This window comes from Hemitrygon akajei, chromosome 6 (assembly GCF_048418815.1).
Source record: "Hemitrygon akajei chromosome 6, sHemAka1.3, whole genome shotgun sequence".
NCBI classification, from domain to species: Eukaryota; Metazoa; Chordata; class Chondrichthyes; order Myliobatiformes; family Dasyatidae; genus Hemitrygon; species Hemitrygon akajei.
Window position 1 is genome coordinate 11,420,593 of NC_133129.1, and position 18,112 is coordinate 11,438,704.

At 40.7% G+C, this 18,112-nt stretch overlaps 1 protein-coding gene across 6 annotated transcripts in view; it reads left to right on the forward strand.

Moving 5' to 3' along the window:
* nek1 (NIMA-related kinase 1) overlaps positions 1–18,112 on the forward strand; it is a 169,979-nt gene that overhangs the window by 61,723 nt on the left and 90,144 nt on the right. For all 6 annotated transcript variants that reach the window (XM_073047866.1, XM_073047871.1, XM_073047868.1 and 3 more), the window contains 5 exons: positions 684–731; positions 2,771–2,854; positions 8,339–8,526; positions 10,590–10,721; positions 12,453–12,555. In XM_073047866.1, the coding sequence (XP_072903967.1) occupies positions 684–731; positions 2,771–2,854; positions 8,339–8,526; positions 10,590–10,721; positions 12,453–12,555 (555 nt within the window). The remainder of the gene's footprint in view (positions 1–683; positions 732–2,770; positions 2,855–8,338; positions 8,527–10,589; positions 10,722–12,452; positions 12,556–18,112) is intronic.

Consider the following 18,112-nt stretch of genomic DNA (forward strand, 5'->3'; position numbering starts at 1 on the left):
ATAGTCGGACAGATGGGAGGGGCACTTGACAATACAAATGTGTGGCATACTGATGGGGAGAATTTTAGAAAGCTTTGGACCAAATGCTGGTAAATAGAACTTGGATGGGGTACTTTGGTCAGCATGGACCATTTGGGGCTGAAGAGCCTGTTTCTGTGCTGTTATAACTCTAATGACTCTATGAATATATTTAGATAGGTACATGGACAGGAGAGGTTTAGAAAGATATGGGCTAAATGCAGGCAGATGGGACTATTTCAGAAAGGTACCTTGGTTCACATGGTGAGTTGGGCCAAATGGCCTGTTTCAATGCTATGTTACTCTGATTCTGAAGTTAAGGGTACATAAGTGAACATTTATCTGTTCTAGATTGTCCTGTTTGGCTTTCAGAGGTCAATTTTCACTGGTACTATCTTACTAACCAGTTTTTCAGTCTCTGAGAGTGTGTTATTTCCAAACCCCTCTTTCTTACCCCCCCATTGCTTTCTAAATAGAAATACCTGATCGTGCCTTAAGCTTTTAACTGTCCAATGAAGAGAATGATTTAAAAATGCTTCAAAATGACACTGGGTGCCACACTAAATGTGTATTTGGAGAAGAATCTGGCATGGCTATAAAAAGAGCTGTTTTTAAGGTCAGAGTAATTCAATATTGATGATGAAAAATATGTGTGTCTTTTTCAGGTGAATTTGTTGAAAGCTGAACAGATGAGAAGGATGGAGAAAGACAGGGTACATTTATGTTCTTGTTAATATTTTTGCTCTTTTTTTTGCTTGACCTGCGTTTAAAAGTATTGGCAGAATGCAGTCCAGTTTTATTGTAGCATGGTTTTTGAGCTGCACAGTACAAATGCTGTTCTGCTTCAGGTACCATGGCATCCATAAACTTTGGAACACCAAAGGTGGGTTTGTATCTATGCAGCCAGCTGCCTTAAAATAGATATCCATTTCACCTATTCTCCTGCATTTTGTCCAAATTCGTGAAGTGTTTAAAGAAGTCGAGAGGTTCTATATCCACAATTTCTGGTTGGGTATTCATATAACCATATAACAATTACAGCATGGAAACAGACTATCTCGGCCCTTCTAGTCCGTGCCGAACACTTACTCTCACCTAATCCCACTGACACGCACTCAGCAAAACAAGCATAACAAAACTTCCATAAACAAGCAATTTTCCCAATAGCTCCCTTTGCTTTGTTTCCCTCTTGTATTTGCTCATTTGAACAATTTCTAGACCTCAGCTTGTTGCTATCTGAAAATGTGTTTGCTCATCATGTGCAGTGTCGTGTGACATAAGTGATCATGGTCTATCCATGACCATGATTGTTCTTGGCAAATTTGTTTCTATCATTACTTAATATTCTCCATTCTATTTAGGTATGACTGTTATGGTGCTTGAGTACAATGCCTCTTGAGGAGAAGCAGATATTTGAGTTCTCAAGTTTGTTTTGCAAAATCTAATTTTCAAAATTTGATTTTAATTTTGGTCAGGTAGAGATATGTCTCTACCTAAGGAGGTGTAAGGCACTCCTTCTCTGCAGGTCACCCTTGAGCAAGGTGTATCACCTGCCTCCTTCCCCCCCTCCCCCCCCCCCCCCCCCCCCCGATCAGGGATACATGAAGCCATAGGCACAGGTGGTGAATGGTCGTATGAGCAGCTGGTGCATATCACAAATCTTGGTTATGTGACCATTGACACCAGGCAGACAATCTGTGAAGAGTATTGATAATGGCTGGGGTCACCCATCTTGGAAAGATACTGCTCAGGAGAAAGCAAACCACTTTTGTAGAAAAATTTGCCAAGAACAATCATGGTCATGGATAGACCATGATCACTTATGTCACACGACACCGCACATGATGAGCAAACACATTTTCAGATAGCAACAAGCTGAGGTCTAGAAATTGTTCAAATGAGAAAATACATTTGTTCATCAAACAATATCTTTTGGATTTAAGTTAGCATAAAGCTAGGGATCAAAGATCGGCAGCAAAAACTATAAATAATAATGTGATGCCTCCAAAGTAGATGCAGTTTAGACACAGATAAATTTCCATGAAAGCAACAACATATTCTCCAAGTGACATAGGAAATTCAGTTTGAAGTTTAAAAAAAGCAACCTAAAATCCTGTGAAATACAATGTATGCAAATGAACTGACAATAAAAGTATGATTCTGGAAAGGAAGAGCAGAGAACATGAAAGTTGGTGCAGCATGGTAGTATAGTGACTAGCGTAACGCTAGTACAGCACCAGGCACCCAGGTTCAATTCTGCATCTATCTGTATAGAGTTTGCATGTGCTCCCGTGATCACATGGGTTTCCTCCTGATACTCCTGCTTCCTCCCACATTCCATTGATGTACAAGTTAGTAAACTGTGGCCATGCTATGTTGGCACTGTGAGCATGGCAACATTTGTGAGCTGCCTCTGCACAGCCTCTGACTGTATTGGTCATTGACGCAAACGATGCATTTCAGCATATATATTTTGGTATACATGTGACAAATAAATCATCTTTTTTTAAAAATATAAACCAAACTGATAATTTTCCACTGTTCCATGCATGAGGATGTTCAGTCTAAGTCAAATGATAGAGAGCAATATTGTTCTCCTTGGAACAACGAAGGTTGAGAGATTTGTTGAAGGTGGATGAGATTGCAACTAGTTCACATATAGATAATTACATCTGCAGCTCTAGAATTTGGGTGGCCCAGGTCCAACACTATAATTGTAGTCACTTGCACCTTATGGTTTTCAAAAACTTAGATGGAAAGAATCAACAGAGCCAGAGAACAAGGATGGCGGCATGTGCTTGGCGTAAGCGGTTCTTGGGGAAGTGGTGAACATAAGGTATGTTTGCATGTTATATTTAGTAGTCTCTTTTTTTCTCCCCGTTTTCACATTCTTTTGATCAGATGCAATTAATTTAAGCCTTTTTTTTTCGTTTGGATGACTTTCCAGTTATTTTTGCTTGTAATTTAACTTTTTGTTCATTGTGATTTGTTTTAACGTATTCTTACTCAAAGTTGAAATTAGTAATTGACTTTACTATTTACCACCTTAAGACAGATGGCTTGATCACATCTCTTAAATTTTGATTGATGTGAAAATGTTATTTTAGTGGTATAATTTGTCAACAGCAGGGCTACTTTAAAAGGATGGCCTTCAGCTTCCACTAGAAGAAGGAAGGTTATAGGTTGAAGTGTAAGGCCTATTCCTTCGGTGATAAATTCTAATTCCTGACTTTGTTGTCCTATTTATTGCTTTGTATTTTTCAGAAAGGAATCCAGTTGTTTCTTGATAAAATGGTTCAATCCATTTATTCTAGTGTTCACTTCTCAAATTAAGCACTTTGGGTCTAATTTGTGTCTTTAATATTTTAAAGAGTATTAAAATTGAAAATTACTTGCAACTTTAGCACTGCACGATTTGGGACATTTGTGTGGAATTATTTCATCATACATTTCAGTTTTGTCATTAAGAGATCTATTGCTGTGATAGCTCTTATGTTTACAAAATCAGTGAAAAATGAAGTGATTTTCCATGTTCAACACACACAAAAAGCTGGAGGAATTCTACAAGTCAGAAAGCATTGATGGAGGGGGGTAGAGTTGACATTTCAGGCTGAGACCCTTGATCAAGTCTTGGCCTGAAGCATTGACTGTTTAGTCCTCTCTATAGATGTTGCTTGATTTATGGCATCTGTATTGAATTGAATTGACTTTATTTCTTACATCCTTCACATACATGAGTAAAAATCTTTACGTTACATCTCCATCTAAATGTACAATCATAGTAATTTATAATAATTTATAATAAATAGAACAGTCAATGAGTACACTCAAACATGAGGAAATCTGCAGATGCTGGAAATTCAAGCAACACACACAAAATGCTGGTGGAACACAGCAGGCCAGGCAGCATCTACAGGAAGAAGCACTGTCGACGTTTCAGGCCGAGACTCTTCATCAGGACTAACTGAAAAGAAAGATAGTAAGAGATTTGAAAGTAGTGGGGGGGATGGGGAAATGCGAAATGATAGGAGAAGACTGGAGGGGGTGGGATGAAGCTAAGAGCTGGAAAGGTGATTGGTGAAAGTGATACAGAGCTGGAGAAGGGAAAGGATCATGGGACGGGAGGCCTAGGGAGAAAGAAAGGGGGAGGGGAGCACCAGAGGAAGATGGAGAACAGGCAGAGTGATGGGAAGAGAGAAAAAAAAGGGGGAGGGGGAAAAACTAAATATATCAGGGATGGGGTAAGAAGAGGAGAAGGGGCATTAACAGAAGTTAGAGAAGTCAATGTTCATGCCATCAGGTTGGAGGCTACCCAGCTGGAAAATAAGGTGTTGTTCCTCCAACCTGAGTGTGGCTTCATCTTGACAGTAGAGGAGGCCATGGATAGTCATATTAGAATGGGAATGGGACGTGGAATTAAAATGTGTGGCCTTTCTTTCTCCCTCGGCCTCCCGTTCCATGATCCTTTCCCTTCTCCAGCTCTGTATCCCTTTTGCCAATCACCTTTCCAGCTCTTAGCTTCACCACACCCCTTCCGGTCTTCTCCTATCATTTCGCATTTCCCCCTCCCCCTCCTACTTTAAAATCTCTTACTATCTTTCCTTTCAGTTAGTTCTGACGAAGGGTCTCGACCTGAAACATCAGCAGTGCTTCTCCCTATAAATGCTGCCTGGCCTGCTGTGTTCCACCAGCATTTTGTGTGTGTTGCTTGAGTACACTCAAGTCAGCTTGAGTTCATCAGTCTGATGGCCTGGAGGAAGAAGCTGTCCTGGAGCCCACTGATCCTGGCTTTTATGCTGCGGTACTGTTTCCCGGATGGTAGTAGCTGGAATAGATGGTGGTTGGGTTGGCTTGGGTCTCCAATGATCCTACAGTCACTTTTTATACACCTGTCTTTGTAAATGTCCTGAATCATGGAAGTTCACAACTACAGATGTGCTGGGCTCTCCGCACCACTCTCTGCAGAGTCCTGCAATTAAGGGAGGTACAGTTCCCATACGAGGCAGTGATGCAGCCAGTGAACATACTCTCAGTTGTGCCCCTGTAGTAAGTTCTTTGGATTTGGGGGCACATACCAAACTTTTCACCACACAGCTGGTCTGTACAGACCACGTGAGGTCCTCTTTGATGTGGATGCTGAGGAACTTGAAGCTGTTTACCCTCAACCCCAGATCCATTGATATCAACAGGGGTTAGCCGGTCTTCATTCCTCCTGTAATCCACAATCAGCTCCTTTGTTTTTGCGACATTGAGGGAGAAGTTGTTTCTTTGAGACCACTGTGTCAGGGGGATGACTTCTTCTCTGTAGGCCACCTCATTATTGTTTGAGATGAGGCCAATCAATGTAGTGTCGTTGGCAAATTTAATTAGCAGAGTGGAGCTGTGGATGGTAATACAGTCATGGGTATACAGGGAGTAAAGGAGGGATTCAGTACGCAGCCCTGAGGGGCTCCTGTATTGACAGTCAAAGGGTTGGAGGTTAGGGAGCCCACTCTTACAATCTGCTGGCAATCTGACAGGAAGTCCAGGATCCAGCTGCACAAGGTAGGGTCAAGGCCGAGGTCTTTGAGTTTCTTGTTGAGCCTGGATGGAACTGTGGTGTTGAAAGCTGAACTGTAGTCCAGAACAGCATTCTCACATAAGCGTCCTTCTTCTCCAAATGTGTTAAGGACAATATGTAGAGCAGTGGCTATTGCGTCATCTGTTGATCAGTTGTGTTGGTAGGGGGCCCAGTTTGGGTGGTAGCAAGCTGTAGATCCTTGACCAGCCTCTCAAAGCATTTGCTTATTATTGAGGTGAGTGTGACAGGAGGCCAGTCATTCAGGCATGTTACCTTGGTCTTTTTTGGTACAGGGATAATGGTGGATAATTTGGAGCAGGAGGGCATTCTACACTGGGAGAGGGAGAGATTAAAAATGTCTGTAAACACACCTGGCAGTTGAGCTGCACACATCCTGGCTACTCGCCCTGGATTGCCGCCCGGTCCCGTAGCCTCACGACTGGCCACTCATTGGAAACATCTGTGTACCTCAGTTTCAGAGATGACCAGGTTGTAGCAGTGTCTTTCCTCGGAAGCTCAGAGTTAGCGTCATGGAATCTACCATAAAAGCGATTGAGCTCATCTGGGAGAGAGGCCGCTGTGTTGACAGCACCACAACGTTTGGCTTTGAAGTCTGCAATGGTATGCAGCCCTCGCCACAAGTCACGTGTGCTATTCGTTGTGAATCTTGACCCTATATTGTTGTTTTGCAGCCTTGATAGCTTTGCGCAGATCGTAGCTGCTTTTCCTGAGCTCTAGCTGATCTCCAGCGATGCAAGCTCGATATCACGCTGTAAGTGCTGCTCACACGGAACTATTGATCCAGGGTTTCTGGTTCAGGAAAACCCTGACCGACTTCCTGGGAACAACGTCGTCGATGCACTTCTGGATGAAGCACGTGACTCTATCAGTGAACTTGGAGACATCCTAATCATGAATGAATGAATGAATCATCTTTGTTGTCATTATACATAGATACAATGAAACTCTGTTTGGCTTCCTCTCAGGCAATTAAATGAAGCGGTAGATAAAAACAAGACATTAATAGAAAAACGGTATTAAATAGATCAGTAGCAGAAAATAAGTTGCAGCAGCACCATGAAAGATGCTCATCGAAGCAGTCCTGAAGCATGGAGGCCGATTGGTCAGACCAACAGTGGACGGTTTTAACTATGGCCACCTCATGTTTCAGCTTCTGCCTGTACGTCAGAAGAAGCAGAATTGAAGAGTGATCTGATTTTCCAAAAGCTGGGCAAAGGAGAGCTTTGTAAGCATTGCAGAAGGGAGTGTAGCAGTGGTCAAGTGTTTTATCTCCACCAGTGCTCACCTGGATGTGCTGACAAAACTTCGGAGAGACTCATGTCAGCGACACTCAGTTAAAGTCACCGGCGATGATGAAGGCAACCTCTGGGTGGGCAGTCTCCAGCGTGTTGATGGTCCCATACAGTTCCTTGAGAGCCAGGGCATATCAGCCTGTGGCAGAATGTACACCGCTGTGATGATAACAGCCGTGAACTCCCTAGGCAGCCAGCAGGGTCTGCACAGCAGCACCAGGGATTCCAGGCCTGGGGAACAAAAGGATTTGAGTGCATGCACATTCTGGGGGTCGCACCAAACATTGTTGACCATGAAGCATACCCCTCCTCCTTTACTCTTCCCGGTGAGGTTTTTTGACCTGTCTGCCCGTAGAATTCTGTGTTTATGATTCTCTATGTTGCCTTCTTAGTAGGAAGGTGTTCTTGAGCATAATAACCAAGCTGATTTTCACAACTGCAGGGAAAGATTTTGGAAGTGAAAGGCCTGTGGAAACCACTTTGTCTCACTGATGGGAGGTATAATTGGGTAACTAAGGAGAAGTGTATTCAGTACATTAATCATCAAGCTCTCTGGTACTTCAACATTGCTAAATCTAATCCAGGCAATGCCACCCATCATGAAATAATGGAAGTTATTAACTTAATCAGCAGTAAAATTGACCCAAGTTCCTCCAGCAGATTGTTTATTGCTCCAGCACCTCAGTCTCTAGTGACTTTTTCCTGACTTGACTCTATTCCATTCCTTCACTTTTGCTTGGTCAAGTCAATTTTATTGTCATATGCACAAGTACAATGAGGCATAGATAAAATGAAAAACTTCTTTGAGGTAGCATTGCTGGTAGGATTAGGGTTGTGCAGATTGGTTCCATGACCTGATAGCTGAAAGCTGTCAGGTTCTTGAATGATTGCCTTCTCCATCAGTTTGAAGTTCCAGCATGAAAGTTAAGAGGGTGGATGGTGGACAACTAATACTTGAGGCATAATTAAAAAGTTATTATAATTAACAAGGGAAAATCTGCAGATGCTGGAAATCTGAGCAACATGCACAAAATGCTGGAGGAACTCAGCAGGTCAGGCAGAATCTGTGGGGGAAAAAGTACAGTTGACGAATGCTGCATAGTCTGCTGAGTTCCTTCAGCATATTGTGTGTGTTGTACTATTATAACTTGATTTTTGTTCACAGCAGCTTACAGAGAGCTATACCATAAATAGAATCTCTTTTTAGAAAAAATACAATGAGTTGTGAACTGAAATATTCCCTCAGTACTATAGTCAATTGAGCATGCAACTTCTTTCTGAAAGAACTTTAAAACCAATGAACTCTTTCATCACAGAGTTGGTAACAATGAGGATTTTTCCTCCTAGTGTATATATCCAGTTTGCTTGTGATGCTTTACATTGGAAGATTTTAAACATAATTTTGAACTTTTGCTCACCATTGAATTAACAAGTGCTTTGTTCACAGGTTCCCTTCTCTGGTGGTGGGGGTGGAGGGTCAGGAGGTATCCTGCCAGCAGCTCATAAGGGGCAACACTATGAACATTATCATGCTATCCTGGACCAAATGCAGCAACAGAAGGAAAACATTAAAGGGTTTGAGGACAAACGTGTAAAGTGGAATATAGAGACACCACCTCGGGAACATATTTACAGGTACTTGTTGGTGTACTTTAATGAGTATCCACAGATAGAAGGCTGACATCTGAATGCTGTTCTTCTGGGTGAGAGTGAAAATTACTTTTACTTTTAGCAAATCGGAAAATAATTTTTCAAGATTTTTGTATGTATGAAATCCTCCCAAATGCATTGCTTTCTATTGCAATTTTTAAAGTACATCCCAAAATCAGCTCAAAGGTTGCCCACTCATTGCACAGCTTTAAAAGTAGTGTGTTACAAAGCTAAGTGGTACAGTTATGTCAGAGACATCGAGATCTTTCAAACAGCTCAAAAAAGTCAATTTCTAGTATCGATTGAAGGATAATGTTGGCCAAGATAATAAAATTATTGCTTTTTTTTCCCAGGGTGTAATAAGATCTTCATTCAACTGAAAATGCAATTACTGTACAAGCAGTTAGGACTTCAGTCTCTAAGGGGCCATCTGATGGATGGCAACTGCAGCAGCCTAGCATCTTATCATTAGTGTATTAAAATACACCACGGCAAAGATCTTGAATGCAGTTCAATCTCCTAACGCTGCAAGTTGTACTTTGCTGTTGTGTTCTACACATCTTGTAGAATTTTGATGTTGATTTATTTGCATCTTATCAACAAACAAAGTAATCTTGATGTTTTTGTATTTAATATGTAAAGAACTCCCCAATAAATTAGCAGCCGGTGGAAGAAAGTGACATAATTATTTGAGGCCTTTTAGCGTGGTGTGCCCACACCACAGCTTGTCCATGTGGCTGTCTGTTAGAATTCCACACCCAGGCTATTCTCTGTAACTTAAGTTTTTTGATGATATGATCAAAATTGTTGATGAGGGCAGGGCGGTAGACTTCATTGCAATGGATTTCGGAAAGGCTTTTGTTAAAGATTCCACATGGTAGGCTGCTCTAGAAGATTAGATAACATCAAATCCAGAGAGGATTAGCTAACTGGATTCACAGATGTCTTAATGTTAGAAAACAGGGTGATGGAGGAAGATTGTTTCTTAGATTGGAGGTTTGTGGCTAGTTATGTGTCTCAGAAGTTAGTACTCGGCCCATTGTTGCTTGTCATCTATATCAGCATGTACAAAGATTTGGATCAACATGTACAAAGCATAGTTACTAAGTTTGCAAATGACACTAAAGTAGATGATACAGTTGTCAGGGAAGAAGATCATCATGTTACATGGGATCTTGATCAGCTGAGTAAGTGGCTGCGGAATAGCACTTGAAGAAGCTTGAGATTGTTGCATTATGCCAAGTCAAATCCAGGCAGGGCATTCATATGCACAGCAGGGCCCTGGGATGTGTTGTAGAACAGAGGGATTTAGGAGTTCGAGTACATGGTTTCCTGAAGGTGGAGTTAAGGGTGGATAAGGTCACGAAGAAAACTTTTGCACACTGGCTTTCATAAGTCAGGGCATGCAGTATAAAGTTGGGAGGATATACAGAATGCTGATGAGGTGGTACCTGAGGTATTGTGTTCAGTTTTGGTTATCCTGCTATAGGAAAGATATTATCAAGCAAAGGGTTATAAAACCAAGTTACTTTTTTCTATTGCTTGTCATACCTGCATGGTAACTTAGAATGACAAGAACACCTGCATCTTTCAACCTCTATCTTTTTCTCCCTACCAAAGTGGAAGGCCTTGCATTTTCCGCATTGATCCTGCTCTGTCCTCGCCCATAAATCTGAACAGTTTATGTCCCTCTAAAGCACCTCTCTATCCTCAGCCAAGTAGCCCAGTAGTTAGCACAATGTTTTCCAGTACCAGCTGTAAGAGCAGGGTTCCTGCTGCTGTCAGTAAGGAGTCTCTACGTTCTCCCATGATCGTATGGGCTTCCTATGGGCGCTCCGGTCTCCTCCCACATTCCAAAGATGTATGATTAGGGTTAAAAAGATGTGGCATGTTATCTTGGTGCCCAAAGCATGGTAATAATTATGGGTTGCCCAGCACAATCCTGGCTGATTTGATTTGGCACAACGATGTATTTTACTGTGTGTTTCAGTGTATATGTTACAAACAATTTCCTGTTCTCAGGAGGCCAGTTTTGCTCACTTTTACAGAAGAATGTCAGCAGCTGGAGGTGCTGGAATTCCGAATGGGCCAGGATTTCTCCACCAGCTGCCTGATGCAGAAGCAGTCAGAAGAGAAGTAAAGAGGCTTGAAAATGTGGCCAAGCAAGCAAATGCCTACAGGTATGTTGGTATCCTGGTAACGGGGTTTGAACTATTTATTTCCCTCCATAGATGCTGTCTAATTTGCTGAGTTCCTCCAGCATTTTGTGTGCGTTGCTGAAGATTTCCAGCATCTGCAGAATCTCTTGTCTGTATGGTGACTGGTCGTGCTCTTTCAGCAATCCAACTTGAAAACCCATTTAACACAATTTGTATAGCGACACAGTTGACACATTTTCCCTTTTTGTACCATGTATTATGCATCATTATTTTGGGTTATCAATCCTTTCAATTTCTAATTGGTAGCTAATATAGCCTTTCTGTTCACATCTCCTCAAAGGGAAGGATTTTAGAGATTAAGAGAATAACACTTCGATAACTCTATGGCCTGTAACTGCTATGCTTCCTTAATTGAGTGCACATTACTACATCTACCTTCCTACTATCTCTAATGTTCAAAATTTCTAACTAAATTTAGTATCAGAGTATGTATATGTCACCATATACAACCCTGAAATTATTTTATTTTGGAGAGCATTCACAGTAGAATAAAGAAATACAATGGAATCGATGAAGAACTACGCACAGACTGACTAACAACCAATGTGCAATGGATAGACTGTGCAAGTACAAAAATCCCACTAATAAATAAATAATATTGTGGACGTCAGTTGCAGAGTCTTTGAAAGTGAGTTCTTAGGCACTCACTTCTCTCACCCGTGAAGTCACATTTATTTGTGGAGCTCCATAGATCTAGTTGTTCTCTATGCCTACCAGTAAAGCTGACTTAGTGGTAATTAGACCTTAGCTTCTGAGGTACTGTGTCCAGATTGCCTAAATACTCAATGTGTAAAGTTCTTTAAATGTATTCATCAAGCTATAGACAGGTACAGCATGAGAACAATCTCTTAAACATATCTATTGAACATCACCCAGCCTCTTGTACTAATTCTACCTTAATCCATTTGTTTTTTCTTCCCACATTCCCATCAACGTCCCCAGACATTACCCCAAGGGGCAGAATTGGAATCAGGTTTAATCAATGAATTCTGTAATGTGAAACATGGTGTTTTGTGGCAGCAGTAGAGTCCAATGACATAAAATTACTATAAATTACAAAATACTGCAAAGAAGGGAATAATGAGGACTGTTCAGAAATCTGATGCTAGAGAGTAAATCATTAAATCAGGCTCTTGTACCTCCTCCCTGGTGTAGTAACGAGAAGGGGGCATATCTTGGAAATTAAAGGTCCTTAATGTTGGATGTCGCTGCATCGTGGCCACTTCTTGAAGATGTCTTTGCTGGGGAGGGTTGTGTCCATGATGGAGCAGGCTGAGTCTACGACCCTCTTGTGATCCTGTACATTAGAGCCTAAATGCTAGGCTGTGATGCTCTAAGTCACCGAACACCATAGCAATAGTCTTTAACATGTCAAGTGTCCCCAAACTTCTTACAAAGTAGAGCTGCCTCATGGACGCGACACATTGATACAAAGAAGAAGGCACGTGAGGGGCTCTATTTCATTAGGAATTTGAGGATATTTTTTATGTCACCAAAGACTCTTACAGATATGTGTGTCAGCTTCTACTATGGGGAACATTACAACTGGTCGCATTGATCAATTAATGTCCCAAACTATACAAACAACTGAGAAGTGTAAGATATTTTATGTCTAAATGTGCTAATGGTACTCAATAACAGGTTTCTTTAATAAACCTTTATTAATTGAAACCTACACATTTATTTGTCCAGGCAACGAGGATATGCAGCAGCAGAAAGGGCAAAACAAGTTGAAGAATTTTGGCAGCGAAAACGGGAAGCTCTGCAGAATAAAGCACGTGGTGAAGGACACTTGGTATGAAATTTTTGGTTTCAGCCTTTTTTCACCCAGCTGTGGAAGGGAGACAGAATGGGTTAATCGTACACTGCCAGTGCATGCCAATCTTTCATACTCTTTGTATCCATTCTTATAATTCCTCAGTCAAGAAAGCAAGCAGTTCAATGTGATATTATAGTATCGTCCAATGTGTTTGATCATCCACCCAACTACTTCAGATCAACTTATAAAAACCACTGGTACCTGTTGTAACAAAGATTTGTACAAGATGAGTATGTGAGAGGGAAATTAATGGAATGATATACTGAAAGGAGTGTGAAAAGGACAATTTGATCATTAGCTTGTCTAAGTGCTGTTGATTTTGTGAAGTAAGGGTGTATGAGGTTCACTGAATTCTATAACCCCATTGCAGTGCCAGTTCATGTTTGCAGAATAACTTTTGGATTTGAGTGTGATATCTGTGCTTGGTGAAAGCTCATCTTAATATCTTTTGATCATGTATATGTTTGAAATGTATTAATTTTCATGGTGAATTGTTGCTTGTGACTACATGCAACCCTCCTGAGCCTGAGTGTCCGAATTATGACCATGTAGTCCAAAAGGAATCACATCGGCTTCAGATGAATATTGTATATGTTGCTGATGGTTGAGAAACGTCACAGAATCATAGCAGACTAGAACATTCACTATAAGGAGCAGGTTTTGACTTGGCATCTTTTCATTTGCTGAAACCTTGTAAAACTCGTGTGTCAACACCACATTTCTCTCTTGATATTTTTCTGTATTGAAAAATGTTTCTGAAAAGTGTTGAAATGATGTGTAATTTTATCTTGGCTTTCACGTAAACATTAGAATGAAGGAGTTTGCTGTTGATGGGAATGGTCAATGTGCTTTCAGGACAGCAAGTACCAAATATAGAATGCAACACTGGATTTTGAATTCCAACCAATGACGCAAGGTGTGACAATGGTGGGTGAGGGGGTGGTTGATGATCCTATGCCTTTTATTTTGACTTTTAAAAACATTGGATTCAAGACTTAACAAATACTTTCATCTCTTGCAAGATAATTTGGAATTGTTATACAATTTTGGAGGGTTGAGTTTGGGCTGTTATGTCCCTTTCAAGGACTTGATTGCATCCACACGTGCTGATAATTCCAGTTTTTGAAAGGAACATCCATCAGAAATTTCCAATTACCTGCAGTTTCAACATTTTTGGTAAATCAAGATTCACTTTGTGTATCATTTGGATGTTAGTGTCAGATCTATGAGATGGGCATGCTCTTAGATTCATTTATTTATCATGTAAATCAAAGCATATTGTTACGTACCCCGTATCTGGGTCACTTACCAGCAAAGATAGAATGTCCGTTGAAGTCTGATGGTACTATTTTTAACAGTATTTATTGATAGAAATACACAAAAATAATATCAATGCAAACACACAGATAATATACGTCGTCAATACTAAATCTAAAAGCGCGGGTATAATAATAATCAATAAGAAATAAGCTGTATCGTTGTCTAGGAGATAATGAATTGTCCGATGGAAATATATAGTTCGTTCAGTTCATACAGGCTGCAGCCGTTGGGGACCCTGTGTGGCAATTGTTGGAGAGAGAGAGAGACGGGTTAAAACTTGCCTATTCCGTTTATGATGTCAATCCTTCGAGAGTCGTTGAGAATTGAGTTCCCCGTTGTTAGTTAAAAACTGTTTTTCCGTGGCAAAGGTCACCGATTCCGGGCAAATGGAAGCGGACGCACATGGCCTTCCACCGGCTTTCGCTATTACGGGATCGCTAGCGTTTCTTCTGGTGCGTCTGAGGGGCTGTTCCCACAGACCCTCTTTTATCCTGGCTCACAGGGTCTCAGATGTCAATCAGGTTGAGATGATGCAATCCCTCCACCAACCTCCCCCTCAGTTCATTGCCTGGGGCGTCGATGCATCGTACAGGATGCAATACACAAGTCTGTCTCCAAGAGACAATAGCCGGCATCAATGGGTCCGCCTCTCGGAGGCCAAGGCACATTCCAACGTCTTGTGGATTCGGCATGTCTTTCTCTCATTTCCTGGGTCTCCTGAATTGACTCAATAGTGATCTTGCGATTCTCACAAAGGAGGGGGCTACCCCTCACCCTTCGGCCCCTCAGAGCTGTGGTACATTCATAACAATATAGTGTGAAATGTTGTTTGTATTTACAACCAACACAAGCTAAGTATGTTGAGAACAGCCTTCAAGTGTCGTCACACACTCCAGTGCTGACGTAATATGCCCACAATGTTCAACACGAACAACAGCAGCAAAACAAGCCCCTTTTCTCACTCCCACAGACCCACCCACTCACACTCAGATTTGCAACCCCAGAACAGGCCACCTTAAGTCTTCCTTTTATGAAATGATGAAAATAATACAGGTTGAGTACTGAAGAATAGAAAAACACTGGTTGAAGCGAAAAGTTAAGATTTTCATTGCATATTGATAAAAGTTTATTTGTCAGAGTGAACATATGCTGCTTTAAAGGTATGCTGATCATGAAACTAGCAAAGATCTACCCTGACAAATTGAAAATAGAAGGTAATTGTGTATATTCAGCAGGCTGGTTGCAGAAATTTAAGAAAAGGCATGGCATTAAATTTTTAAAGATCTGTAGTGATAAACCGTCTGCAGCAGAGAAATTAATTGAGTTTGCCAAAATTGTCACTGATAAGATCTAACACACTGAAGAGCTTCATCAGTATATATGTGTGATGAACAAGTGTGTAAAAAAGAAAGACTACTTATAGGTAGCACATAAATTCAGAGTCGGGAATGATGGTGATACCAAACAGCCATTGACTGTCACCTGTGTGGCCGAGGTAGTGATAACTTGCCTTTCTCTTGGTTCAATGTACGCATTATTGTTATATACTCAAAGTTATTAAAATATTATATAAAACTACCTTCAGAGTATATATACACTATAAGCTGTATGTGTAGTGTAAATGGATTTTGTGTTTAAACTTGGGTTCCATCCCCAAGGTATCTCATTATATAGATAAAAATATTCCAAAATCCCAAAAAATCCAAAATATAGACAGAGTCCATGGAGAGGAGGCTGGTTTCCATGATGTGCTGAGTTGTGTCCACAACTCTCTGCAGTTCTTGCAGTCATGGGGAGAGCAGTTGCCATATCGAGATGTGATGCATGCAAATAGAATATTTCTATGATGCATCTGTAAGTATTAGTAAGGTCGATGAGGACATGCCTGAAGGAGTAGAGCATTTTCTTCGCCATGCCATCTATGTGGCTGGATGAGGACATACTATTGGTAGTATTCACTCCATGAAAATTGAAGCTTTTAACTCTTTAAACCTCAGCACCATACCAGGAGCGTGCACATTGCTCTACTTAAAATCAATGACCAGCTTTTGCTTTGCTGACATTGAGGGAAAACTTGTTATGACACTATGTCACAAGGGCTCCCCATCTCTTCTCTGTATTTCAATTCATTATTATTTGAGATTCAGCCCATCATGTTCCTGGTGATGTGGGATGTGAATATAACATGGTGTGAATTACAGAGGGTTATTCCTGTGAAATGCAGCTTGATGGTTAAGAAATGTCAATTAAATACATATTTTGAATGAGTCCATTCCTGCCACTATTTATAAAAACAATAATAATTCATCCAGTTTCCACCATCAGTCACTTTCCTCTTGGTTCCCTACCCCACTTGTTCCCATTTGTTCTTTTTTCCACATCTACAATATCCGTGTATATTTTCTCCTCAATGATCTGTTTACTTGCTTATTGCCAAAGACAGAACTAACTCCACACTGACCTCTGCTGCCTGGATTCTTTCTATCGGTTCTATTTGTTGTACCTCTTTGTCTACCATTGACTCCCCCACCCTCACAATTCCTTGTGTTAACATTTTGTTCATTCTTTGCAACATGCATGAAACGCTGGAGGAACTCAACAGGTCAGGCAACATCTATGAAAACGAATAAACAGTTGACATTTCTGGCTGAGGAGAGGTCCTGGGGGAAGTAATAGGCAGATTAGAAGTAAAAAGTTAGGGACTTCTGGTAAGATGGCGATCGCTTAGTGGCTTCAAACTTCCGCTCCGTTACATTTCTTACCTTTGCACTGTGTATCTCCCTTTTTAAATTTTAGTTCGTAAAATTATCTGTTTTTTCTTATCTGCCTGCGAATACGTCTATTTCACAATGACTACAAAGATTCCTAAATCCGGGAAAAAAGAAGCTTCCACGTCTCTGTCTGCCGAGATTCTCTCTATCCTGGAACAGAATCGACAAGACATTCTATCTGATATCAAGACTGAATTTAGAGCCTCTATTAGTCAGCTGGAATCAAAATTGGACCAGATTAACGCCAGAGTGGGTGATCAAGCCGAACATTTATCTCGCATCAACCTAACCTCCGAAGATTTAAAACGCCACGTTCAGCAGCTGGAAACTCTTTGCTCTAACTTAACGGAGCAAAACAGCAAACTTACCTCCAAAATGGCAGATCTCGAAAATCGGAGCAGGCGCTGCAATCTGCGAGTTCTCAGTTTGCCAGAGGTCACTGAAATGGGTTCTTCGGTTGAATTTTTCTGTTCTTTCCTTTGTGAGATTTTCGGGAAAGAATTTCTTCCGACTCCACCCGAGCTAGAAAGAGCCCACAGAGTTTATGTCCCTCGAGCTGTTTTAGGTTCTAGAGCACGGCCCGTTATCCTGTGTTTTCATCGATATCAGGTTAAAAAAAACCGTCTGATTATGGAAGCACGCCGGAGAGGCACTCTGACTTTTCGAAATAATACTATTCGTATCATGGAAGACTATGCTCCCCAGGTTCTGAAGATGCGTGCCAAGTACAAAGACGTTATGAAGGAACTCTTCAATCGTGGATTCAAACCTTCTCTTCGTAATCCTGCCGATCTTCGAATTACGCTTACTACTGGGGATTATAAGTGGTTTAAATCAGTTAGGGAGGCTGAGATGTTTGTCAAAGGTCTCTCAACCGTCTTGACTTCTTCGTACCCGGTTTGACTTTCCAAAATGGCTGATAAGTACTTTTTGAAAATAAAGTCTTTTTTGTGAACTCAGATTCTATTTGAGTAATTTAGTCCTTAACTACTGAGAATCCAAAGGGTTTTAGTCAGTCTCTCCATGGACTTGGTGTGATTTTCTTCAATAGACAATTTAAATAAAATGCTTTCCTGTGGACTCAGATTTCATCTGTATAATTTAGTTTACTTTTGAATAACTTTAACTATAGAGAACTACAATTGGTCTTAGCTTATTTGGGAGACTTAGAGTTTTTATTGAAGGTCTCCCTGTCAATTTATTGTATAAGACCTGCTTTTTTTTAAAATGGCTTTTATGTACGTACTTTATATATAAAATTTCCCCTCTTTTTTCCCCCCTTTTTTCTTCTAAATTTACCTTTTTCAATTTTTTCATAGTCTCTCGCAGGTAGATTATTTCTTGATTATTATTTTGTATTAAGTTTTATATTCTTTCTGATGAAGTTTCTATTTGTAATTCTGATTTGTAGTGCATAAATTAGTTAGTCTTTGCTATATTAT